At 30.3% G+C, this 27599-nt stretch overlaps 1 protein-coding gene across 2 annotated transcripts in view; it reads left to right on the forward strand.

Moving 5' to 3' along the window:
* Positions 1-3005: 3005 nt before the first annotated feature.
* The window catches only part of LOC118204964 (AP-4 complex subunit mu-1-like), a 39596-nt gene continuing 15002 nt past the window's right edge, over positions 3006-27599 (forward strand). The window contains exons 1-8 of one of the 2 annotated variants that reach the window (XM_035377252.2): positions 3007-3454; positions 8670-8755; positions 10164-10270; positions 12554-12650; positions 13287-13397; positions 16010-16081; positions 16309-16374; positions 22933-23050. In XM_035377252.2, the coding sequence (XP_035233143.1) occupies positions 3394-3454; positions 8670-8755; positions 10164-10270; positions 12554-12650; positions 13287-13397; positions 16010-16081; positions 16309-16374; positions 22933-23050 (718 nt within the window). In that variant the 5' untranslated portion in view covers positions 3007-3393. Of the gene's footprint in view, positions 3455-8669; positions 8756-10163; positions 10271-12553; positions 12651-13286; positions 13398-16009; positions 16082-16308; positions 16375-22932; positions 23051-27599 lie in introns of both variants that reach the window. The other variant, XM_035377253.2, reaches the window with a different exon arrangement.

A 27599-nucleotide genomic window follows, 5' to 3' on the forward strand; every position in this document is an offset into this window, starting at 1 on the left:
AATGCTAACTTCTCACATAATTCAACATCATTTAAACTTAACATCTCACATAGTATGTGAATATGAATCAGTTACCCTAAGAAATCCTTCCACAAATGCATCTGTCTCCTAAGCAAATAGCAGTGTATGTGCATTAATTATTCAACAATTTTTAATTAACATTTCTGTCAAGATAGAGATGTACTAAAGGGAACCCGAAGAGAGTGGTTCTTTTATATAGTACATAAAAATATTTATGGTACACAAGTGCAAGAACCAGTTATAATTATTGTACTATACCCTCAGTTATCTAGGTCATATGCAGACAAAGTACTGTTTCCACTTAACTATGATTTATTTATAGGTTTCAAATAATAATTTTATATTATAAAATCATACAAACTATATTTTAAAGTTCTGGGAAAACCGATTTATTATGAAACGTATGAACAAGGTTACATTCTTTTTTGTTATTTATTTCAAAAATTGGATTTTTTAAAATAAATAATTTAGAAATTATGAGCAAATTAACTATAACTCATATTTATATTTCGGTCATGTAAGGCTACTATAGTCACATATCTTCCCCGCATTAAATTACTGGATTCTGTAAAAGTACTAATATATAAAAAAAGGTAAAAGTTAGAAGCATAAATTTATTACCAAATAACATGCTTTGAATTTTGTCAGAAAAATGCATATATAAATGCTTAATCATTACTAGCGGGAAGTTATAATGCTTCCATATATGACTGTTTGCATATAGGTGCAGAGGAAAACATAGCATTCATTTTACAGTATAAAGGTAATTAAAGAGCATTGCTCATATCCTGATAATCATTAGAATTGATACAATTATCAGCACTTGCAGCCGTTTCCTCGGATATGTTTTAAACATGCACAGCAAATTTTTATCTAACTTTGAGCAAAGTATAATTAAATAAATGATAGTATATATGTTAAAAGAATATTTACCTGTGAAATGTAATACCGGATCCTGCTATTCTTCTATTTGTACAGCCGAAAGCGACGCAGGAATTTACCATTCTGGCAGGAATAAAAATTGCTTCTCGGAACAATATTGCAGCCGTCTACAAGATGATAGAAAATGTAGAAATAAAATGAAATGGCGGGAAAAAGTGAAGGAAAAAGCGCGCGAAGAATCCACGGTCTTTAATTTACGAAACTGGGTGTGGTTAGGTTCTGCCTCATTGGCTGAAGAGCTCGTCAATCTTTCTAAAGCCATGACTACTAATAAAAATTAAATTAGATGCTTTCCCCCCTTTTTGGCTTCACTTGGACTGCGCGCAGGGCATCTCGATGTATTCTAACCTCCTTGGGTGTTAGCGACATTTTACTATGGCCGATGCTATTCGCACCACCGCTGCGATTAGCCGGCTATTCGCACCAACATTAACCACGCATGCGCATTGAGCTGTCAGATCCGTCATTTGAACCCAATCGAAAGGAACGGATTCTGCGTTCGCGAACTGCTAATCTTTTTTTTTTTTTTTTTTTTTTTTTAAAAACGGCGGGAGTAGTTTATAATTTTTTAAGCGTTGGCGACTTTCAAAAGTTTAGAAAGGAATATGGGTTCCTTTTCTTATAAAAAGAAGGAACACATTTCCTTTTATTAAAGTATATATAAAAAGAGCACATTCTTTTGTTCGCAATGTTTATCCTTTTCATGAAAGGTTTGAATAGTTTAAATGTCTGATTTGGTGGGGGGGGACAAAATCCTGTTTACAATTTTTTGTACTTCTTAGGATACATTTAGCTTTAAAGATTTGTTTTTCGCAAACAAGACTTTAATTCATTCCTCTTTGAAAAATTTCGTACGATAAAAGATACTAAAAATTAGACAGAGGATTTCTGTGTAGAAAATTTAGACATGAAATAAGTTTAAAGCGATTATATCAACTATTAAATGAATTATTCTGTATGCCTGCTTATTTTTTTTTTATAGAAATACTTGACATTTTCAGGACACAAAAGGTGCTTCAAAGAACTTTGAAATATTAGTACAAACACATTAATCAATTAAATGAAATAAGTAATGGGATGTAATTTAAAAGACAGAAATAATTTAATGTAAGAGATTTAGATTTAAACATTTGCACACACAAATGATTTATCAGATTTTGTAAGGTTTTATTTCATAAATAACTTTGATTTTGAAATATAGCATTTGAACCTATAAACCTGTGTGGATACTTAAAAAGTGATGAATATATAAGAATATTATCATTTTCAGTAAGTTTTCTTATTGAATAATAAATTCTGACAGTCCTATGCTATAAGAATATGGTCTAAGTTTGCATAAAACTTCCTCTGTTAAATAGAATTTAAGTAATTTCTGTAGCCTTTTTGTCAATACACTAAAGATTTTTTAACTATTTACTCGTCCTCGCTTGCAATTAGACCCATCATTAAATCCCTATTTTATCTAATCATTTCCTGAACATTATCATGTATACAGATTGACCTCGTCTTCGTAACTGATAATTATTACTTACAAATTATACTTTTGCTGGTGAACTATTAACAACATCCGCTCTCACTACCGCCTGCCTTACGGAAATCGGCGTAAAATGCTGGTACCTGGGCTGATTGTGCGCATGCGCGAACGTAGGTGGTGTGAATAGCCTGTTAACTCTTCACACCGTCGGTGCGATTAGCCACTGCGTTTTACTATAGCAAGCGAAGTAAATATTATGTGAGGCATAACAGCTGGGAAGAAGAGGAAAATATATGGGGAAAGCGTTTTTAACTTGCTTGGTAACTGATTGCTAATTTGGTCCTGCTGTCCGGTATTAAAAGTCAAGTAATGTGCATCTATGACAAAAATGTAGGGCAATTACTTTTGCATCCGATTTCTTATATGTATTAATCTAACACATTTCCGCTCTGGCTTCAAGGCTGTTCTCCAGAGAATAACCCACACAATTTTAAGCTTCAGTTTCTTTTTGAATTTCATGTATACTTGATTTTCGTAGAGAACGTGGCAACAGCTTCATGGTTTGTGTTTCAAAACAAAAATGGCTGCGCCCATTGTAATGTTTATTTTCCATGCTTTATTTTGTTGTTAAAGTTCTGATAAAGTATGTGCAGCGTTGAAACAATTATTATGAAAGAAAACCATAAAAATTAATAGATTTTAATGAATGTATTTATTTTCATGTAAGAGAAGTTATTCCAGTTAGATGAAGCTAATTTTATCATTTCTGTAAAAATAGCAGAAATGTTTTCGTAGTTGCTTTATTTACAGTATAAAGAAATAACAATTATATGAATAGATTCTCATCCTCTCACTCAAAAATGACTTTTATTTTGGTGTTCCAGGATTATGTTATGTAGAATTAAATTGCCAATCTGGTACTCTATTGAAATACTGATTTAATTTGAACTCATAAAATGTTGCTGTCTGCTTTTTATATTATTTCATCAAGAGGCGATGTTTTGTTGTATGAAAAATGTATCCTTTGATATGTGAAAATTTATGTGAAAAGAATGCTGGGGGAAAGTGCAGAACCGTCCACTGCTTGGCGCGTTTTCAAGAATTGCATATACTCGGTATCCGTGTACACATCGACCTATTTTCACTTAAAAAAATCTCAGAATCGCACAAAAATGGCATTGCGTGTTCCTTGACTTCATCCATGTACACATCGACTTAGTTTCACTTAAAAAGTCAAAGAAAATTGGTAAAAATCCAATTCCTCTTACTCTTGTAAAAAGCGCCAAACAAATAAGTGGGCGATTCTGCATTTTAGCCGAATGCTATAATAAAATATTGTAATTTGTTATGGGAAGAAAAAATTAATGAATGTTCTGGTATATGTTACTTCATTTCTTTTTTATTTGTATTCATTTGCATAATAAAATATGCTGAGTCGTAGCTAGGGTTTTCAGTGCCCAGGGACAACTGAAGATTTCGCACCCCCTACTTCCTGCCAAGGATGGAAAACATTTAATTGTAAAATGTCGTAACATCAGTTTGGCACCCCTTGGATTCTGCGCCCGTGGACAGATGACCACCTTGCCCCCCTCTAGCTACGCCCTTGAAAATATATGACCTCTGGAATAAGGCAAAAGATAGGGAAATAGACAGTGAAAAATTCAGATTGCTATTGATTTTAATTATTGCTTCTTTTTAAAGATTTAAAGTAATGTACCATTCAAATTAACTTCTTGTCCTATGCTTCAGAATTTGTTTATATATATATATACTATTTCAAGTTTTTGAACAAATACAATAAACAGAAAACTATTAATTTTATTTCATTTAATAGAACTTTGTTAAATAAACAATGGAGGCAAGCAATAATATTTGTTTAAGATTTGTAACAAAATAGTGCTTTATTTACTGTATAATTCAGAAAACTATCTTAGCCCAATATTGATTCAGCATTCTGTATCAATAACTGATAACTTTAAATTTCTTGTTTTTCATATTTCTTTTGTTCTAAAATAAGATAATGTCATTAATTTTACCGACAGAATGATGAAATTTTCAGTAATTGAATTACTTTAATAACTTAAAAAATTAAATATTTTTATTGCACTGATTTCAAATAAAAAAGCTTGGACTCCTTAAAGAAAGTGTTCATTTTTGGATACATTTCTTTTTAAACAAAAGAACAGTATTAAAACTTTGATTATAATTTGTTAATGAAAGTGCATCGTTTGGTACTGTTCTGTTATCGGGACTGGGTTCAGAAATGTATATATGTATGCATGTAGGTATTCATATATGCATGTATATATGTACGCACAGATGAGTTTTTGTGTGTACATACATATCCATACACATATGCATATTTACACACACTTCTTAATCCAGTCATAATGACTGAAGAGTACCTAGCATTTAATCTAAACAATATCTTTCTTAAACCATACATTTTTTCAAAGTAATATGACTTTAAATTTATTGCTGTGGATTTCCAGTGGGGAGGGGTTAGTAAAGATGCCTGAGTGTGGAATGTAATGTGATTTTGTACTACAGTGATCTTGTAGTAAATGCTAATAAATAAACAAAGAGGCAAGAATCTGTTTTTAGCTCACCGTATTTTCCAGCTTATAACGTGCACCAGTGTGCTTCTATAATTTCAAGCTACATTTTTTTCACTGTATAATGCGTACCCAGTTTTTCACAAAGAAACCTAAAAGATACATGTGCAATCTTCTTATTTATCTCACTTATTCGATGATTTGTCTTAATCTTTTGAACAATGGTATACTGAATTGTCAAGCAGTAAGGGGTATAATATGTGTGTGGGGTAAATGCTTGAGGAAGTATATATTTCAGCAGAGTGGGGATTGTATTCAATGCAGATGTCCAATAGAATGCTATTGTAGTTTTTCGAGAGAAGAGGTATATAATTTAGGGTAAGAAAGCACTTACAACTGGAATGAATTCACGGAATTAGGAGTTTGATGTTTTCTCTTTCTGTAGTCTTTTGAAGTGAAAATCAAAGGCTTTAATTAATCACATTTGGGTTAATCTTCGGATTATGGTAACTTGGTGAAAATTTGGCGACCAACCCTGCTACAGCAACCAGCTAGTTTTTTTTTTGGATGCCATTTTGTTTTCACAAAGTAAAGGCATGTTTTTTTTTTTTTTTTTTTTTTTTTTTTTTAACTCAACATTTTTTTTTAACAATCTGCTAGCCGAATTACGCTTATGCTAGAACTTTTATGGAACAAAAGTGCTTAATCATGATGAAGATTAGGTACAAAATTGGGTGAAAGTGCAGATCGCCCACTGCTTGCTGCATTTTTAAGAATTGCACATTCACAGTGAAAGTGCAGAATCGCCCACTGCTTGCCGCATTTTTAAGAATTGCACATACACGGTATCATCCATGTACACGTCGACCTATTTTCACTTAAAAAAAATCCCAGAATTGCACAAAAATGGCATTGTGCACGCGCTTGACTTCATCCATGTACACTGCTAAAGTCCTAGCTAGTAACCTTTATCGCCTTGCCAAAGTGTCACCAAACTACCTCTTACCATGTTTCAAAGATTAGCCCACATTTGCTTTAGTTGATCTAGTGTTCCTTTTAGTAGAAAATATGGCTTCCATGAAAAGAAACAAACAGAGTGTTAATTTTAAATGCAAAGCCATTCATTTTGCAGAAGAAAATGGAAATTGTGCTGCAGCAAGGGTGTTTGGTATTAGCGAAAGATGGAATGTATGGTGATGATGTTGATTTATTTATGGATGAGAGTAACAATGATTTTGAAGATGAAGCAAAATTCAGTGGTATGCCTGAAGATACGAGTATAACAGAAGACAAAAATGATGAACTTTTATCTGATAAGAAAAATTTCTAAGTTCATAAGATATGTCATTTAAATAAGTAACATTTAGGTACATATAGAAATATAATTTTTAATGCTCATTCCTTATTTTTAAAAATCTATTATTTTTATATATGGTGTATAATGCACACCCATAAATTTTACTCTTATTTTTTGTATTGAAAGTGCACGTTATACGCCGGAATATATCCTATATATTAGCAACTATAGAGGTTGTAACTAATAAATACTGTTGAATCTACATCTTAGGAGTCAAAATTATTTTATATTCTGTAGTTTCCAGGGTATTCCTAATTACGTGGTTTTGTTGCTGAGTTACCTAAACTGTATTGGGATTCTATCTTTTATTAAAAGAAGGAAATGGAAGTAATTTTCTCTTTTGCACCTGCCATGCTTTTTGTGTGCACCTGCATGTGTCCTGTCAGGGGTTTTGGCAGGTTTTTTAATCGTAAACATTTTCTACTTATAAGGAGACAACATTACACATACACTCAGAGAGAGAATAATCATTGCATCTTGGCATGTGTTTGGCTTCTCTATCGCAGGCACCAAAGAGCATGCAAGGTGCATAATGGAAAAGTACAAGAAATTAAAGCTGGATTAAGTTATTTCATAAGTGTATAAATTTAGTAACACAGCAAATCAATCAAAACGTTATATTCATAAATGTATTTTTTTGTTTTTTTTGTGTGTTTGCATGTATGTCTGTGTGTGTAGTGTCTTGTGCACGTTTTATTTAATTAACATATATAAAACTTGAGTAGGGCATGGAATTTTAAATCATTACAAACAAATATTAATACACGTTGATAAACTTGTTTCACATTTAATGTGTATACTTATCATAAAATAGAATATTGCACCTAAAGGTAAGTGTTGGATTTAAATGCTATTTAGAAAGAAGTGAGTAATCTCCAGCAATAACAAATGGTTATAAAATATGGTATGGTATAAAAAATATTTATTGCACAACTTACAGAAATGTTGTAATTCTGAGTGTATTTCTAATGTGTGCCAAATTTTGCAGTGGTGAATCATAGAGGTCCCTAGTGCAGTTCTGCATTTGCTCATCATCTACAGCTTTGTCTTGTTCTTATTGATTTTGTGGTAATAGTGAAGTCTTGACAGAGTGGCATGTAACAATCCCGGAAGACTTCTATTGGCAATAGGTCTGACAATATGGCTGATCATGGCAGAATTGCCATGATTATAAGGCAGCTCCTGATGAGGCAGTCCCTTAGATGCCAGCAGTATGAGGATAAGTGTTGGAATAGACTACTGGCCCAATCATTGAAAATAGCTTCGCTACTGGTCAAAGGACGTGATCAATGCATCATTAGGCTGTCAAAATACCTATGATAAGGACCAGTGGTGATCGGGCATCATATGAAATCATATCCCCATACTGAGACATCCATTCATTTATTTAGTTTGTTTATTATGTGATGCATGATATCAAAACATTTATCTTGGCACTGGCTATGTTGTCTCCACACCCAAAGGTACTGGTCACCTGCATCAGCACAAAAGTAAAACTTATCATTAAAGATTACTTGCTGGAATTTTGCATGTCTCTATGATGCTCTGTTGTGACCACTATTGCAGTCTGGAATGTAAATGAGCTGGGTAAAAGACCATTTTAGTGTTATAGACAATGAGACGGCTAACATGCAGTGGAGTAGTGAGCATAACTGGTACCCAGGGCAAATCATGCGATCAGCTGTTAAAGATCCCAGAGCTTTCATGTCAATGAATGTATATCTTCCTGAATCCAGTACTACCAAGAGTGCATCAGTACCATCCATGTAACCAAATGGCACACCATACAAAATGGCAATCGGTCATCATTACAGTCCCATGATGTGAACCTTCTTGAATATATCTTAACTATCCCATTTGCAGTCATATGTCAAAACTTTAATACACTATGAATGAAGGTTTTCAACATTATGACACTAGTAAAAATAAAAATTATGCATATAGTACGGCGAGCATTTCATTCAAGTATATCGCTTTCTTAAGGATGCAACCTTTTTTTTTTTTTTTTTTTTTTTTTAAAGTTAGCTATGAAGTCTAGAATAAGTACTGAAATATTGTTATTAAGATATATTCATACTTTATGTTTAAAAAAAAAAGAAAAGAAAAGAAAAAAAGTGCTTCTTGCATAAAAGCTTCTCATTTTAATATGTTTTAAAATTAAAAGTTATATTTGTGCTTTTAAATACATATAACAAATAAATTTGGAATCTCATTGTATTTACTTGTTTTTATATGTTTTTTTATTATCACAAGAATTATTTGCATGTTTTATTCATGGTCTATTTTTTTAATTGAAAATCCTTTCCTCAATTATGATAAGACAGAGATGACATACCTGAAGAGCATCTGAATTACATTGTATCTGCAGTTGCAAAAAGTAAACCGGGTGTTGGTACTGCATGCATTGTATGTATTAATTTTTAAGTCATGAAAATTAAAAAACAACTATATATTTTTTATGTTGTGCGAATAAAAATGCCCCTTTTATCAACTCATAAACGAAATACATAGGAAGAATATCTGTTTTCTCTCTCATGTTAAACAGAGTTATGCTTTTTAGGCCCTGATTTTTATTCTATGGTTTTGGAAATTAACTGTAAAGGAATGCTCTTTTGTATTCTGCAGCATTATTTGCCTATTTGAATGAATTATTAAAAATTAATAAAATATGTAAACATTTAAAATTAATGATTCAGATATATAAACATTTTATTTTAGCCTATAAATTAATTTTGATGGGTGTGTGATAAATAGAAAATAAGTAAAAAAGGTGATGATCAAATATGCAATACACCACTTTTAATTAGTTATTTTTTTCATTATTTATTTAAGTGACACTACTAAAAATTATTTTTAAATATGAAAATAAAAACAAATAATTTAGAATATATAAATAAAATGATTCTGTTAATTAATGACCTATTAAATTATTAATTCCAATAAATTTAAATTCCTTCCAGTTTTACAAAAAAGTGTGGAAGTGGTCTTTAAAAGGGTTGTTTTTGTAAGTTGCTCAGCAATATAAATTGCAAATGTTATGCAGCATTCAAAAAAAAAAAAAAAAAAAAAAATTCATTGCTTTTATTAATGGATTTTTGCCATGCTTCTGCAAAATGATATGGAAGTGTTTGCAGTGTGATACTCCAGATTTCATTAGCTGTCAATAATAATAGTTTCATAAAATAAAAAAAAATTAGTAACTTTTATGTTCGAGCATGCAATAAAATGGCAGTAAAAAGAAATGTTTAAAATAATAACCAGTTTTTCTTGCACTATATAAAAAATAAATAAATAAACTAAAAGTGGTAGACTGCATACTACATTATTATCATAATATATATATCTTCATTGTGATGAATGACATTTAACCCTTCAAGTGTTGCTGGTACAAACCTGAAATTTCAAAGTTCCAAAAATGTCATGAATAAGTGTTATTTTTTTCCTTATAATTCCAAAATGACCCTTTCTTTTTGTACCTTAAATCCTTTTCTTCTAATATACATCAGTCCTGAAATTAGATAGATTAGGTACTGGAAGAATATTTTATGTGTAATGAATCAGAAAGTCATCCTTCAATATGAAATTTTATATCCATAATCCTTGGAGGGTCAAAAAACTTTGAGAACTGTTTAAGACTTATGTTTTCAATTATCTAAATGAGCGTTTAGTTCAGAATTTATGTATAATTTTTATATAGCTGTGTAATAAAGTTCATGTAAAAATTCTTGCATTAAATATTGCTTGGACTAGATAGAATTATCAATATATAACAATAATGAATGATTTTTATTTTATTATTTTTTGTATATTTCAGAAACATAAAGAAGTTCAAGGTTACAGCATAAAAAGAGAAAAAGTTACGTATTTAGTTATCACCAGGAAAGAAATATCCAGTATTATTATCCTTCAGTTTTTAGAGAGGTAGATCCTTTAAAATTGTTACTGTTTTGTTATGATTTAAATACTCTATCTAAAAATCTTACTTATACAGCTCATATTTTTCAACAGAATATTTAAATAATTTCATGTTTGTGTTTCATTTTCTCTGTCATTTGACCTTTCTTATTTTATCCAATTTACTGTCACAAAAGCTATTAATTTTGCTATAATAAAATTTTTCATTCACACCAAAATATCATTGAGATATGATATCCCATTATTGAGGTAAAATTGTCTTTGAGAATCTGAAAGAGGAATTTCTCTAGTCGTAGATTTGTGAGAATGATGGGATTTCATGACCATATCATTCTCTTTATATACCCGATTTCCTCTTTGAGGTGTATATTAATGTATACTTTTTTGCAGTTTGACAAATATCACAGAACTCAAAATCTAAATTTTGCAATCAATTGAGAATATTTCACGTTTTAAAATATTCAGTTACTGAAATTGCTATTCGTTAGAAGTGTTTAGTGCCACGGGGTTAGCATATTAAGGTTGACTAATAATATCATGAAAATTAATTACTGTGATAGTATTTGTAGATTTTATTTTTCAGTTGTTTATATATTTATCACACTTAAATTTTTAAATATTTTTTGGAACTACTTAGTATTTGTAATATGAACAAATTCTTTCTTAAAGAAAATGCTTAGAAAAACACTATTTTGCCATTTTGTTAAAAACTGCTGTTTATTGTTTTTATGATATCAAGCACTGAATCTTATTTTATTAAATATTATTTAACCCTTTGTGGCACCATGAATGACCTATTTGCCATTATATTCTGGCATGTTATTTTACAATTTTAAAATTAGCTATGTGACTGAAGGTTCTATGAAAAAAGCCCACAGGAATAATGCTCACAGAAAAATGCTAACAGGTATAAATGCTCACAGGAAAAAAGCCCACACAGAAAAAAGTTCACATGGAAAAATGCTCACTTAGAAATATGCTCACATGGAAAAAAGCTCACACAGAAGTATGCTCACATGGAAGTAAGCCCACTGATAAATAATTCACATAGAAATATCCCTACATTAATAAATCAATAATTAATCAATTTGAACATCGTACACCTACTTGAATTTTCTAAAGAATTTTATTTATTTAAATTACCAAAACATCTATGGTATATATTTCGAAAACTTTATAACTTATGTGAAGATTCAGTTGCTACATAAGATTAACAAATGGGCCGTTTTGAATTAAAAGAAGAGGAGAAAGGAAGTAAACATGAAACAGAATTATACAGTAAAAAGTTATTATAATTTTAATTGTTAAAAAAATTTACACATTTAGAAGAATAATGAATACTGAATGAGAATTTAGAATGATTATTTTATTTAAATTACTTAAACTATTTAATTTTAAGATCGATTTCATCATAGTTTCTTACATGATTCACGATTACCAAATGTAAGTTTTTCATGCTTTCTTTTTTTTACTTCGCAGTACATCCTGTATTTACATTAGCTAATAACAAACATTGAGAGGCTAAATAATTTTTCAGTCCGTCAAATAAAAATCACATACTGGGATGGCTACAATTAAATAATGAATTTAGTGCGTTATGAAAGCCTTCGCAACAATTTGTGGTTTTAGGAGATTTTTCGAAGGCTGCTTCATAATGTTCAACTGAGAGGCATCATCAAAGTGCTTAAAAATGTTAATTTTATTTCTAAAATTTTAAATTTCTGCAGAAATTTTACAACTTTTTTGGCTCAAAACTTGAATAACTACTTTCAAACATCAATTTCTATAGATACACATCAAAAGTATGCAAAAATAGAGTAAAGAAACAAAAATTAATTATTAGCAGTTACAGGAAAAAAATGTCGTACAGGGGCAGTGGTGTAAAATATTACAGTACATGCAAAATTTTACTGCAGTTTTCATGCTTTTATTTATTGCCCCTGAAAAGGTTAATGTGGGCATTTGTCCATGTGAACATATTTCATGTGAGCTTTTTTCTATGTGGGCATATTTCCTTATAGGCTTTTTTCCTGTGAGCTTTTATACCTGTGAGCATTTTTCCTGTGGGCATTTTTCTGGTCACCGTGACTGAAATATATAGTTTGTAATATGAGAATGTTTTCTTGTGTTTCAACAAGTTTAAAATATATATTACATTATGGCAGCAGGGAAAAAGTTGTACGTATGAGACATGTGCAAATGATAAAGCTGTAATTATTTTTATTTTAAATAGCAATTTTATTAAACACTTTCATGTTAATAAGTATGATCAATGATTTTGTTTTACAGCTTTTATTCATTAGTGCGAAATTTTTGTGGTGGAGCCACAGAAGATTACATTGTGAAAAACTTAGTTTTAATTCATGAGCTCATGACAGAGTGTGTGGTAATTATTAATATATATATATTTTTGATGCCAACTTCATATATTATTCTTCATTTTATTACATGCAACAGTATTCTTCTTTTTCTGTTGAAACTGTTAGTTAGATGATATTTTCTTTTTCATTATAAAATGATTTCTAAATATATTTTAATAATATCTCTCAGATGACTCAATTTTTAAACCATTCTACAAATGAAAACTTTTGTCAATAGATCTTTCTTAAATTAAATCCAAGATTTATTGGTTTCACGCTAATTACTGTTTCTTACTGTCAAGATTCAATTTATGAAAACTTATATTACCTATGATTTTGCTTCATATAGGATCAAATGAAAAAAAAAAAAAAAAAAAAAAAAAAATTCAATGTTAACTTACCTAATGTGTAAAGCAGACTGTAATAAGATGATTTTATTTTGAGAAAGTAATTTGAGAAGGAAAGGAGTTTTAATTTTTTCAGTTTTTTTTATATAAATTTATATTTTTCATTCTTTTTCTATCAAATATATATGGATTAAGTGTTTCACTAATAGTTTCTAAACTATTAGGACCTATTAGAAACTATATACCTGACTTATGGTATCATTTCATGTGTCATAATTTTTAAAACATGTTTAGAATTTTCTTACATATTTTTAGGATAATGGTTTCATTAGAAGCACAAATACTGAATTGGTGTGGCATAATATTTATAGTAATCCAGTAAGTCCTCATACACATAAAAAATGTGAAACTAGAAAACCTGGCCCAGTAAGTTTTTTTGTTTTAAATTAATTTTTGTTGTATGCTTATTTATTTGCACCCATGCTCAAAATTAAGAAAATAAATGCATTTCTTTGAATTTTTTAAAAAATGCCAGTCAGATTTTAATGAAATTTTGTTTGGATACAGAATAATGTAAGGCAGTAATTTATACCATATACTTATGAAAGTACATGCTGATGACTAGGAGCAATGTTCATAAAGAGCAAGAATATCCAAACCTGATGTTAAAAAAATTGCTTCTAAAAGGAGGCCACAGAGGAGTATGATCACCTCTAAGACACACACAGACCACTTAGCAATTAATCATACTGTTAATGAGATAGTTGATGAGTTCATGCAGTAGCCGTTTTTACTCCTGCACAAAAGCAAGCCTTAGCTCTTGGATAGTTCTGGGAGGTAGTTGGTGAGGAACTGCAAATATTCTTTTAAGTACATTCCAAACATTTTTAGTCAGATTCATATCTAGAGTTACGACTGGTCTTTTTATCCATTGAAAATTTTACATAGCTGTGGTTCACTGCTCATATTTTATGTGCTTATGGTTTCCATTTCAGGATCTGCAGATTTCCATTGCTATTTTTATATCTTACAGTCAATCAGTTTCTGTGATAGCATTTATTTGCTTATTCAATGTGTGTATTATTATGACATTAATGTGTTTATATTTTAGTTGTAAGTCCACTTAAGTGCTAGTGGGTATGTCTTTGATGATATCAAAAAGGGCACTATACATAAAATGAATCTTATTCATTTATAATGTGTAACACACTATTAATCTGTAAATTCAATTTGAATAAAGAGCTAACATATTCTAGAATCAAGGAAAATTTTAACTAAACATTTGTGACCTTTTTATGCCAAATGCAGCTATAACTGTATAAATTCAGTTTAAATAAAGAACTAATATTATGTAGGATCAGTGACAGTTTTCAGTTATGTTCTTTTTATGCTTCTTTCATTATATGCTTTAATGCCACTTTAACAGGTTTTTTTATGTATAATCAGATATTTTGTTTTTAAGATGCTATAAATAAATATTAAGATCATCTTAAAATTATCAACGTCCTCCCTTCTTTAGAAAAACACTACCAAATCACGACTTATGTTTATCTGCAATGGAATGAGAATTACAAAAACCTAATGTTATTACCTATATAACCTCTTTGTATGATCAGTGTTCCCTATAAACCATGATTGTGCATAGCTAGGGGGGTCATCTATCCTCAGGCACAGCATCCAAGGAGTACCAAATTGCTATTAGGAAGTTTTAGAATGAAGTGTTTTGCATTCTTGGCAAAGAGAGGGAGCAGGAAATCATCAATTGTTCCCAGGTGCCGAAAAACCTAGCCATGGTTCTGCTTGTGCATTGCTGCATGTCAAATTTTGTGCAGTTGCATGGGTGCTTTGGGTTCCTGTTCCTACCATGATGCTGGATATTAACATACAAAACATTCAAGAAGATCTAGCTATTCCATTTAGCACCATTTCTGTGCAGTTCCGAAAAGAAAAAAAATAGGGGGAGATGATTAATCATACATTCAGCCCTACATAATTGTCTATAGGCAGTATTATTCATTACTTGAAAGTATCCATTTTACTTTAGCTTTTTTTCATAACTTAGGTCTTTCTATATCAATATGTGATATAATGAATGAGTTAAAAATGAAATGCTGATATTTTCTTCATTATTTTTTCTTTTAGCATTTGCTTTTTAAATTGACTCCAAAAAATATCACTTTTTTTCAAAAGTGCACTGGGTATCTGATTATGTGAAAAAAAAAAAGTGTGTAAAAACAGGAAACAGAACAGGAACAGTTTTCCTGAATAGAAAATGTATATCTTGTAGGTTGATTATTTAAATAAACAAAGGACTAAAATAAGAATGACACATTTTTAAAAAAATTTCAAGTTCACTTGAAATTTTTCAAGTTTTTATGAACAGTACTTACATTGAAAGCAAGACTGTTTCTATAAGAGATAAAAACAACACATTTAATTTAAAGGTGGCCAGTAAGCAACAGTATCAGCTAAGATTTGTTTAAATGGGTTTTTTATCCTTATCCCAGCATCTCTACATGATCCATGAAAAATCATGTGTGCTTGCTGGAAGTTTCAAATGGGCACATATATTATTCTGTGAAGAAATATTTGGTGCATATTATCCTATGATGGAAGAAATAGAAATCGCTTTAAATTTATGTTCACATCTAGATTTTGAAAGACTATCTCATTAGGAATTACATAGTCGAAGCTTTTGGTCTGTGTTGATAATTTATGTTATACTAAAAATATATATGATATATGTTTGTTACAGATGCGATTAAAAAAGAAGTTATTAAGTATGTTAATATTCTCTATTAATTTTTATCTGAATATATCATTTAATCAGTTGTCATACAATGCAATTACTGGTAAAAATATTTTACTCAATAATTTTTTATTGCCCAAAATTAAAATCTCAGCTTAATAGATTTATACAGCCCAATGCAATAAATTTTCAATGAACTTAGCAATAGCAAGATTAGAAAATGAATAAAAGTTTACTTTTAAACTAAAATTTCAAATAAACATGCCAGAATTATTTATTTCCTGTGCAGTTTGGGATGGAGAAGGTTTTTGCGCCAAACACTGCATCAGAACGACCTTTGGTCAGATCAAAATCTCAGCAGGTACTTTAATCTATATTTATTGTTTTGTTTAATAACTTACAAAATGTAATTTTAAATTATCTATAATTTTTCTATTAATAACCTTTAATTATAATAAATATTTAAATCAAAATGTTGCATTGTATTTATTTATAAATATTAGAAAAGCATTCTTGTTTATGTATTTTCATTTAATATTTTAAAGTTTTCTTTTTGTGCTTATGTACAAAAATATAATTTTACTGCAGGTGGTAAAAAGTGCTGAAGTTTTTGTAGATGTTATTGAGAAACTGATTGTACATTTTTCTAAACAGGTGAGTTGATCTCTTTCAATAAATACTTACACATACTGGCTACTGAATTTAAAATCTTTTACAGGAGATTGGTTTATTTGTCCATAAATTAAAAAAAAAAAAAAAAAAAAAAAAAAATGTAAGATAGAAATTATTAATTTTCTACTCAATCACATAGTAAAATCCATATTAACCCTCTGAGTGACTGATCATAATGACCTGTATCAGAACTGCATTCAGTGGCTAAATTTGTATAATTACTTATTTTAGTCTCTGATTTCTTAAGCTTCCATACCTTAAGATGTTATTTACACCATTAAAAATGTAACAAAGCAAAATATTTTAAATTATTAGCTACTATATGATCTAACTATATCACAACCAGATAAAGGCAGTCATGCCACTCAGAGGGTTAACTGCTTTAAATACACAACTTTGTACAGAATCATCAATTTTAATTTAATCAGAAGTTTAAAATAAAATAAGTTGCATACAGTCATGTCTTATCTCATCCTACACCTGCAGTATCAGTTAATGAATTTACATGGGCCAAATTTAAAATTCTTTTTTCTTCCCACAGTGTGAGAGAATAGTCTAATTTTTTTTTTTCCTAGTGACATTTATTCATGTTATCGCATGCAAATACGAAAACTTCAGCAGATGAGAAAGAAAATCCTTTTTGTCAAAATGCAATTCTGTCAGAAAGAGAAATTTGTATGGGCTTATACTTATTTGGAAAAATATCCTGTGAATTAGGAATCAAAATAAAGTGCTTTTTTATCTGAGTGCAAAGAAGACTAATCAAAACAATTACTTTTATTTTTTCACCCTTTTCTCGGGACTGTATACCAATTAACTAGTCTGAACTGCAGGGAAAAGGTTCTGATCCAGTGTTGTGGTTATTTATATGACCTGCTGCCTTCATGCGAGTATAATATCAGACTATGATTTGTGGTGTACAGGTAGAGGTTGAAGCAAGATCAACACCAGTGCCTCCAAGTAGGCATATAAAGTATCGACAGGAATTACTAACTGCTTAGGTTGTAATTTTGAGCCTCTTCTCCTACCATCAACCTCCCAAGGAGATTTTGGCTTGCCATGTGTTTTGAATGACCACTTGCTGCACAGACATTATATTCTTATAAACATCCATACTTTCTCCAGGATTCAAACCACAGTCAGTGTCACTAACCAGTATATCATCTGAGCGCCCTCTATGATGTTCTCCATGATGAGATGCCTAAATGACGGGTGGGTTTGATCATTGCTGACAAATGTGTGAGAAGCAAGTATCTGGCCATTTAAAAAGAAAAAAAAAAAAAAAAAAAAAGAACCAAGTTTTTATTCTTTGTATCATGTCTTCTTATTATGAATTTACTTACTCTGCATTTGTTTTATTATTTTGCATCATTTTTATGACTTTATTTTATTATTAATATACATATTTTCATGAAATTTTTATATATTTACTCATTATTTACTAACTATTATTATCTTTATTTAAAGGCATGTTTATTGTTTTATATTTTATTTAATTAATTATCATTTATTACTTTACTGGTATTTTCTGATTTATCTCTCCTGTCACCAACTTGTTCATAATTAATTTTTTGTCAAGCTAATACATGAAAAGCAACAGCCATTTTCAAAATGAGAATTCCAGAAAAGAGAAATCAATCAACAAAACTAAAAAAGCTAATAAAAATCCATTATAAAAACTTATTTTTTCAAGAAATCCTTGTAGGATTTTTTGCTGTGTTTTCTGTGTATGTACATAGCAATCTATTTTCACTTAAAAAACGTCAGAGAATGGCATAAACATGGCATTGTGCACACTTTTGTTCTTCCCTGTACACAGCGATTTCTTTTCACCTAGAAAAATATTAATGAATTGCACAAATTTGGCATTGTGCACAAGCTTGCTGTTGCACATGCTATTGTTCTCCGCATATATACAGTAATGTTTTGTCTCTTAAAAAATAGTACTTCTGATTATTTGATTCCCACATTTCTGAAGAAATGCAATACTTTCTTTTTCATCAATTGGCAAACTCCTCAGTCTCATTATGATTACTTAAAAGAAATAAAAAATCGTACTTAATGCAGAAACAAACACAAATCAGGAAACTGACCATCTGGTTTGCAAGATGGAATACTGAAATGCACATATGATGCATTCATACCTGAGTTACCTCATAAATATTTTGGTGATGTCATCGGTTGACACATAAATGTTTTGACATCATAGTACATTATGTCATTTGATAGTCTTATATCAAGCTCCAGCACTTCTAATTTTAGAGATTAAACTTTAATTTTATTATGAATAAAACTTTATTTTCATTTTATAATTTATCATATTTTAAAGTTTAAGCAAAGTGCTTTTTTGATAATGTCCAGAGGGTTGGGTTATATATGTACCGTTTAATTTGTTGTTTTCTAATTAAAATTTTTCTAAATCTTAATACAGTTTCTGAATTGTATATAGGCTAGCTCAGAAACAAGCTAATTTTCTTTTACATTTCTTGAAATAACAACATCCTGATGAAGATGTCCTGGTGAAATGTAAAATCCATTTATATTTATTTAAAGAAATTTTTTGAAAAAAAGAAAAAAAAAAAGTTTTAATGAGATTCTTTATTAGAACTTCATTTTTGTCCAACTTAGGTAATTTTTAAAATTGCTCTTGTTTTGATTTTGATTTCCATATTTAATTTAAATTTACCACCAAATTATTTAAATTTTAAAGTTTTTTTCACTTGCATAAATTTTGTGCGATACAGTAGAGTTCCAATTATCTGACCTAAATGCGCTGTGATCTTGTTGGATGATCAAGAAAATCAGATGACACAGAAAGTAACAAGTACAACATTTAAAACTGACTAAACACATTCATTATTTCAAACAGAAGTTAAACAGAAGTTTGGATGACTGGAATTCTACTGTTGTTGTTTGCACTATTCCTTTATATTTTATACTAATTCTTTCTGGTTCTGCTTTGCCATAACCGAGTTTAATATTTGAATGTGCTATAAATCTTAATTTAATTTAAAATTATTAATGTACTTGCTGTGATATCTGCTTTTATGTGTGGGAATTTTGCTAGGTTCTAAAACTACATTTCTGTTCATTTCAACAACAAAAAAAGGGGGTAGTAAGAAAAAGAACATAACTATGTAAGAAGAATTGAGAAGAAATGGAACTAAAATATGAAATTAAATTACAAAATTGAATCTATAATAATGTAACAAAACAGAACATATTTTTCTATTTCATGCAATAGTGTATTTGTAGTTCTGAGTAAATAAATTCTAATGAGGATAAATTTTGCTTTAATCTTATTTAACTTTAATCTGATTTTGCCATTTATGAAATATTACATGAGCTGTGTGATCCAATTTATGTGAAATTTCAGAAATGGCATGCTCCTTTCTGCTAAACAAGATTTAATGTGTTGCAAATGGCATCTGGGTAAAGTAAGCTTTTAGAAGTGATTGGAGTTTCTCAGTACTGATGGCAGATTTATTTCACAGTGGAAAAAATCAGACAGAAGTTATTACTTTTTTTATTTATTTGATATTAGTATTATTATATTTATGTTTTTCATATCTAATGCTATTACTTAACCAATTGAAATAATTTCGTTATGTGTATATTTAGCCTCATTTGTATGCCTACAGTAACCTTCTTTGGTAATATGTACATATTTTTCACATCTCTGAGTTCGAAAGAATTTTGAAATTAAATTTCAGTTAATATTATTCATAAAATATAAAATTAGCATATTTATTCAGAAATATAGGAAAAAATTATTTAATTATTACAAAATTCATCAAGGCAGTATACATTACTGAACAAAACAGAACTGTTTTTCCTTTTTGTGTGCCATAATCTGTTTTGTAGTTTTAAATAGATAAAAAATCACTCTAATGCTATTCAGTTTGAAAAGACATCTTAAAAGTATTTCATTTATATTGCATATGTCTTATGGAATTTTAGAAATTGCATGCATTCCTTTCCACCACACTACAGGATTTAATATATACTGTGAATGGCATCACTAAAATAAGTTTTTGGAAATACAGCACTCTTTGTGTACATAATATCACTACTTTTAGTTGTGATATTATGTACACTACTACTAGTTAGTTGCTGCTTATTTTTATTCAGAACTTAATCTTTCCTCCTTATACATCAATAAATGAATAAGAATTCTACCACAATTTTCACTGAATTTTTTTGGAAAAATCAAATTACTTTGCAATTTATTAAAACATTATTTTCAAAGTAGTTGAAATTTTGTCAGTAAATTTATCCCTTCTGGCACCACATACATTATTGTCCATTTCTTCTCATATTTTTTTCAGTTTCTTCCAGTTTCTTCTGGTGTCCTGGAACAAACCAAACACTGCTTTGAATAGTTACAAACAACTATCATTGCATAACTTGCTCTGGTAAACAGTGTCTGATTACTTGCACCATTTTGCTTACATTTTTTGATTCAGTGATCAGTGTGTGTGAATACCTGTTAAAGTTTCAAACTTTTCTTGAGAAGCAAATTATAATGATATCATATATTTGCTATTTTTTTTTTTTTTTAAGTTAGCTTTCTAAAAGACACACATTATTTTTTAATTTCACAAACTTTTAAATCATTTACTAGTTTCCAATACAAATATCCAATACAAATATCCAATAGTTCCAATACAAATATCCAATAGTATTCTAGAATACTACTGAATTCATGAGAAAAATCATTGTACTGCTAGATATTGAATAAAAAAAAAATCATTGTACTGCTAGATATTGAATAACAATGATTCTAACTGATTCATTAGCAAGCTTATTTTTTCCCTATATACAGACGACAAAAGCCAATTACAGAAATTTATGTAAAGAAAATGTTTTCAGAATACTTAGATTTTTTTCAAAATGTAAATGAATCTTAAGAGGAAATTCTGCAAAAATTTGTATTTATGACTTCAGAGAATTTATTTATTGATGAGGATTGTTGAATTTGTGATAAATGTTAATCAGCTTTAATAAGAATTTAACTTCATCTATAAATTACTGGATGTGTTTTGTGAATTACCGGGTTTTTAATGAAAGTTTCCCGCCAACGCAAATATCACCTGCGTAAACAGTTCACGTTGGATTGTTTAATTATATTTTGCCAAACAATTTTTGGCATTTGAAAGCAAGAAACTTGTTCTAGAACATTGTATAATGTTGTATCATATGACTGTGTAAAGGTTTGGTACCGAAAAAGTTCAAAAACAAGGACTATGACATTCAAGAAGCACAGTGCTCTGGCCAGCTTACTGAAGTTGATGAGCCCGCTTGTGAGAACTTTTGGAAAAAGATCAGTTTGCAACCACTCAAGAGCTAAGGAGATGTTAATGTCATGTCCATTAGTCGTGCTATGTATTGCATAAATCTGACGTACAAGTTCAATTGCTGAGTGCCGCATGAGCTGACTCAAGCAGATAAGGTCAAGGTCAGACATGTTCGGAGCCTGCATTAATCTGTTCAAATATCAACGCAAGGACAGAATTCGGGAACATACATATTGTCACTTGTGATGAAAACAACTTCAACAGCACACGAAAAAAGGGGTTTGATCTGCGCCTGGTAAGTCCATAGACAGTGTCGCGAAGCACAGTTTGATTAGAGGGGGGGGACATGCTTTGTATCTGGTGGGATTGCCGTGGTATTATCGACAAAGAGTATCTAGAAAAAGGTAAAACCATTGACAGTAAAGTATACAGGGAGGGGTAGCTCGTGTTGACACTGCTGTCAAGAAAAAACTTTGAACTTAGTTCTGGCGCAAAAAGGTAATATTCCATCAAAATAATGCAAGACTAAATGTGCCTTCATTCACCTGCTGGACTCCGTATATCCCATATGGACTTGATTGGGATCTTTTGCCATACCCACCATATAGCCCCGACATCACTCCTTCGGACTTCTACCTTTTTCAGACCTACAGGTACATTTTGCTGGTATTATCTTCATTCTCCATTCAAGGACATTCCAAAAGAGGTTTATCTGTTTTTGGACTCTCAGCCACCAAGTTTCTGGGCCGAATGGCAGAAAAATCATAGATTTGGGTGGTGATTACTACCCAAACTTAAGTTATAGCTTTCATGTTTTTTTTTTTTTTTTTTCCTTTTTTCCTTTTAAAGTTTTATTAAGTATGTTTTTGGGCGGAAAACTTTCGTTACAACTGTATATTTCAATTCGTTATGCATTTACAGATTTAATATATCTTATAGATGATAATTGTGAAAACATTGGTAGAATTTGAAGAAATTTAATAGACTAAAAGCTTGAAATTTTACATAGATATATATCTTTAATATTAGTTTTTTAATTTTAAACTCTATGAATTAAAATGACGTTGGAAAACATTATTTTTATTTGCAATAAAGCATTGTATTTATTTATATAACAGTTCATCAAGATACAGTTTTGAGATTTCTAAAATCTTTAACCATTACTTTTACTACGTGTAGATATAAATATTTGTATTTATGTGACTGTATTAGATCCTTATTTTATGATAATTTTGTTTTTCAGCATGCAGTTAAAATATTTCATTTAAATGGTGTTATTCAGTTGAAGAGTTTCATTGCTTGCAACCATCATGTGATTATTAGTTTAGAAGACAGCTCTAAAGCTGAAGGACTGCATAAAAGTAAGAATTTACAACCTGTTTGTGTAACTTTTTTTTTTTTAGTGTAAAAATAAAAATATCTGTACCAGAATGAACTTTCTTGTTGAAATCATCTGCTGAAACACACTCTTATCTCATAGTATGCTAGTATTCTGTCTTTATAACGTTTGCTGTTTTGTTCTGGAATGAAATGAAATGTTTATACCTCATTTACTACCACATTGTGGTTCAACATTTAATCTCTTTTATCTTCGTCATGGGGGGGGGGGGGGGAAATTGTTTTGCAACACACTTGTTTTTATAATTTTTTCTGAGCATAGTATTTCATGTAATATTTGATTGTAATGTTTAACTGCTTTTTAGTAACACACTAGAATCATTGAAATCTTAAATAAATTGTAGGGGCAAAGAAGTAGTTGTAAAATATGTATGTTCATAAATTTTCTATTGATTGTATATATATCTCATGATTATTTGCAAAAATAAATAAATTATTTTAAAAACCCAAACACTCATTGTTAGCATTTCTTTGAATATTTAAATTTATTTCCTAATTAATTTTCACTTGTCTAATTATTATTGTAAACTTTGCTGACACAATCAATTTCCCTTTATTTCTTATTCCTAATTTTCAAGAAACCAATAATAATATGATAACGAATTTCCCTTTATTTCTTACTCATAATTTTTAACAAACATTGCAAATAGTATAGTGTTTTTACAAAAGAAATATATAGATTTAATTTTAATGAGACTGCATGTAATCATGTTGCATATGGAATGTATTAATGCATTGTGGTATATTGGATTATATTTATGAATTAGGTAATGCAAAAAGCATAGTAATGGCTTTGATGGGAAAATATTTAAACCAGGCTTTCCCAATGGGAGCATGATTTTTAAGGTCTGTGATGATCAAAGGAATGACTGGGTTTGATAGCTGAATATGCAATGGCAATTGATTGGCATAATTGAGATCCCACTGATTATAAACAAAATGTGTTAATAAAATTGATATAAACCTTTATAATACAAAAAAGCTATCTTATTCACAACACATAAATATACTGACTTTCGGAATTTAAAAGTCATCTGAGAGAAATATACCAAAATTAAAGTTATTACCTGATTAGTATTATTGACTTGATTGGCATAATTGAAATCCCACTGATTATAAACAAAATGTGTTAATAAAATTGATATAAACCTTTATAATACAAAAAAGCTATCTTATTCACAACACATAAATATACTGACTTTTGGAATTCAAAAGTCATCTGAGAGAAATATACCAAAATTAAAGTTATTACCTGATTAGTATTATTGACTTTTCTTACTCAGTGGAAGTAAGTCAAATATATAACTTACTACAGAAAACAAGAAGCAGGTTGAATATTTCTGAACAAGGTGATTTAAAAATTAAGTTAAAGAATTTTATGCAAAATATTAAAGGAATTGCATAATTACCCAAACACACATATCACATTAATTTAAATTTTTGGGCAATTAGAATCTTTGATTTTGTGTCTGAAAATATGTTGATATTTATAGAATTAAAAACAATAAAACATTAGCCTATTATATCACTTCTTCAAAATGTTTGTTCATATTTTTAGTCTAATTGTTATCTTTAAATTATTTATGTGCAATTATTTACATTATGATTATGTTGTATGCTATTATTATAGAAAAGAGTGTAAAGGGGTCAATGAAGAAAAATTTTCTTTTAAAAGGGGTGATGCAAGAAAAGGGTTCTGAATCCCAGGTCTAAACAAAGGGAATGCACTGTACACAAACAGTTACCATATTTATCTTGTAGATAAGCTTCTTGAAAAGAAATCAGTGTTATGTGTAATACTACATTCTGAGAGAAGATATCTTTCCAAAGGAGTTGTGAATGCAAAGCTAAAACGAAGTGAAACAGTCATGTACAGAAAGCATCACACAGATGTGATGAAATGGAAAGATAAAGGAGATTCCTTATGCTTACAACTGAGTATTTTGGTAAAATGAAGACCTCAGATAAAAGAATTGAGAAGGGAATCCATCACCAAGTCAGATTATGTTCTAAATTGCAACCAACAATAGAACAATGGTAAACAACAATGGTATCAATAGAATTGATCAGCTGCTTTCCTATTACTCACCATTGCAGAAATCATTAAAATGGTGCAGAAAAGTTATACTTCAATGTTTGGATTTTAATACCAATGTTTTGTATGTCAAATATGCTGGAAAGCAACCTCAGATCTGGTTTCAGAAAGAAAAAGTATGTTTGCTTTTAAACTATAGTGAATTTAAAGATACACAAATTCCTAGAAATTATCTCATGTGCCATAAACCTTCAAACATGTCTTGAATGGAAGGCCACCCACAGAAACAATACCTTCAACATGAACTAAAACTATGCCAACATAGAAGTGTGTCATGTGTAGTTCTGACCAAATTCGACAAGAAACATGATATCTCTGCAAAATATGCACATTTAAACCTGCATTATGTGTAGTGCTTTGCTTTAAAAAAATGTTGTCGTAGTTTAGATAAATTCTAATTTTATGCAAAATTTATGATTTTTGTTTTTACCTTCTTGTATGAAGTAAAGGAAGTATTATATTCCCAAAACATTTCGGGTATCATATTTCAATGAACATATTTCAATGAAAATATCCTTTTTGACTACTCTCGAATACATTTGAGTGATGCTTTTGCATGGCATCTGTATGTACAGACAGAATAAAGGACTCTTTTTTTTCCAAAATTGATTGTAAAATGGATGCAGAAGGAATTTTTTTCATGACATCTGTAATATATACTTATATATGTATCTCACATGACTCAAAAATGATTAACGAAAGCATGTTGAAAATCTGTATATGGGACTGCTATAACATTTAATTGAGCAACCTCTTTTTGGTTGCAATCGGCTGCAACAGTTGTGTGTATGGGTATATACACATATATATATATATACACCTTTTAAGCGCTGGCTAATGGGGTGGGTATATATATAAAAGTTCTTACCTGGTTTTTATATTCACAATTGTTGGTTATAGTTACAGAGACATTTTAAATTATGAAAATGTCTATGTTTTGGCAATGTCAAATTTAAAACAAAAAAACAAAAACAAAACAAAACAAAAAATTGATTTCTGACAAATAGTGAAATCTAACTTATAATGCAATCTCGCGGTTTTTATAATTGTATATGAGAAAGTTTTGTACTCATTATGAAAAATTTAAATCATTAGGAGTTTGACTTCCATGGGACAAAAATTGACCAGAGTACCGGGTGGCCATAATTAAACTGACAGTACTCACAGTGTTCTGTAGCGCGATCTATTTGCGAGAATGACGCCACATTTTGTAGGAAGATTAAACGATATGGGGGACGAAGCATTCCGCGAAAAACAAATTAGTTCCAAAAGTCACCACTAGGGGAATATTTGGCGCTGTGTAATAGTAAATAGAGTGTTAAGAAATGCAAATTAATATGGAATAAAATTACCTTTTATTATGCACATTTTCTGATTTAGTTCAAGTGCAATATGCCAACACTAAAAAAGCGTAAAATCTATATAAACACCGATAAAGTCTCGTGATCTGCAATATCATGTACGCTGAGCAGAAGAAGAATTTCTTTATTCAAATTTCACGTTACATCCATTTGCACAGTGCCAGCAGCCTGGGTTTTAAAAGGCAATGTGTTACATTTCGAATCAATCGGATTAAAAGTTTATGTGCAATGTCTCCTTCTTTAGTCGAGCGTGCGTTACTGGTTACCTCAACCAGTGCAATGCGTCAGCCGCTCTTTGTGCTTTTAGAATGCACAAAAAAAAAAAAAAAAAAAAAAAGCGTAGAGGCTGTGTGTCAGTTAATGAGCTAAAAGCAGTGGTTGCGACGTTTGAAAAAACAGGTTCAGTCAGGCAGAGGACGAAAACCTGTACCACAGGATACGATCGAAGCAGTTGCCACGGCAATTGTCGACAGAGGACCAAACAATATTGCTGCCACCTCTAACACTCGTGGAGTAGCTCGGAATATGGATATGCCTTACAGTAGGGTATGGAAAATCTTACGAAAGATTATCAACTTCTATCCGTACAAGATCAGCCATGTACAGGAATTACTGTACCCCGACCATGATAAGCGATTGACTTTTGCTCTCACCTTTCTTGCCAGAATGGAGGTGGATGATGCTTGGCCGTAGAAAATCTTATGGGGAGACGAGGCCCACTTTTACCTGGATGGAACTGTGAATACCCAGAACTGCCGAATTTGGGATGACAAATCTCCACATGCAATCACAGCAATTCCCTTACATTTACCAAAGGTAACTGTTTGGTGTGGGTTCACATCGGAATTTATCGTACGTCCATTTTTCTATGAGAACATTACCCCAACAGGACCGGAAACCTGTTCTGTTACCGGAGAGAAATATCGCCACATGTTGAACAGCTTTGTCATTCCGGCACTTCAGCAAAGACAATGCCTGGGGGAAGTCATTTTCATGCAAGATGGAGCCCCTCCACACATTGCTGTATGGGTGCAACAGATGCTACAACAGAAAGAG

The sequence above is a fragment of the Stegodyphus dumicola genome, chromosome 9 (genome assembly GCF_044657685.1).
Source record: "Stegodyphus dumicola isolate Sdum_Otavi_A_Nest chromosome 9, ASM4465768v1".
NCBI lineage: Eukaryota > Metazoa > Arthropoda > Arachnida > Araneae > Eresidae > Stegodyphus > Stegodyphus dumicola.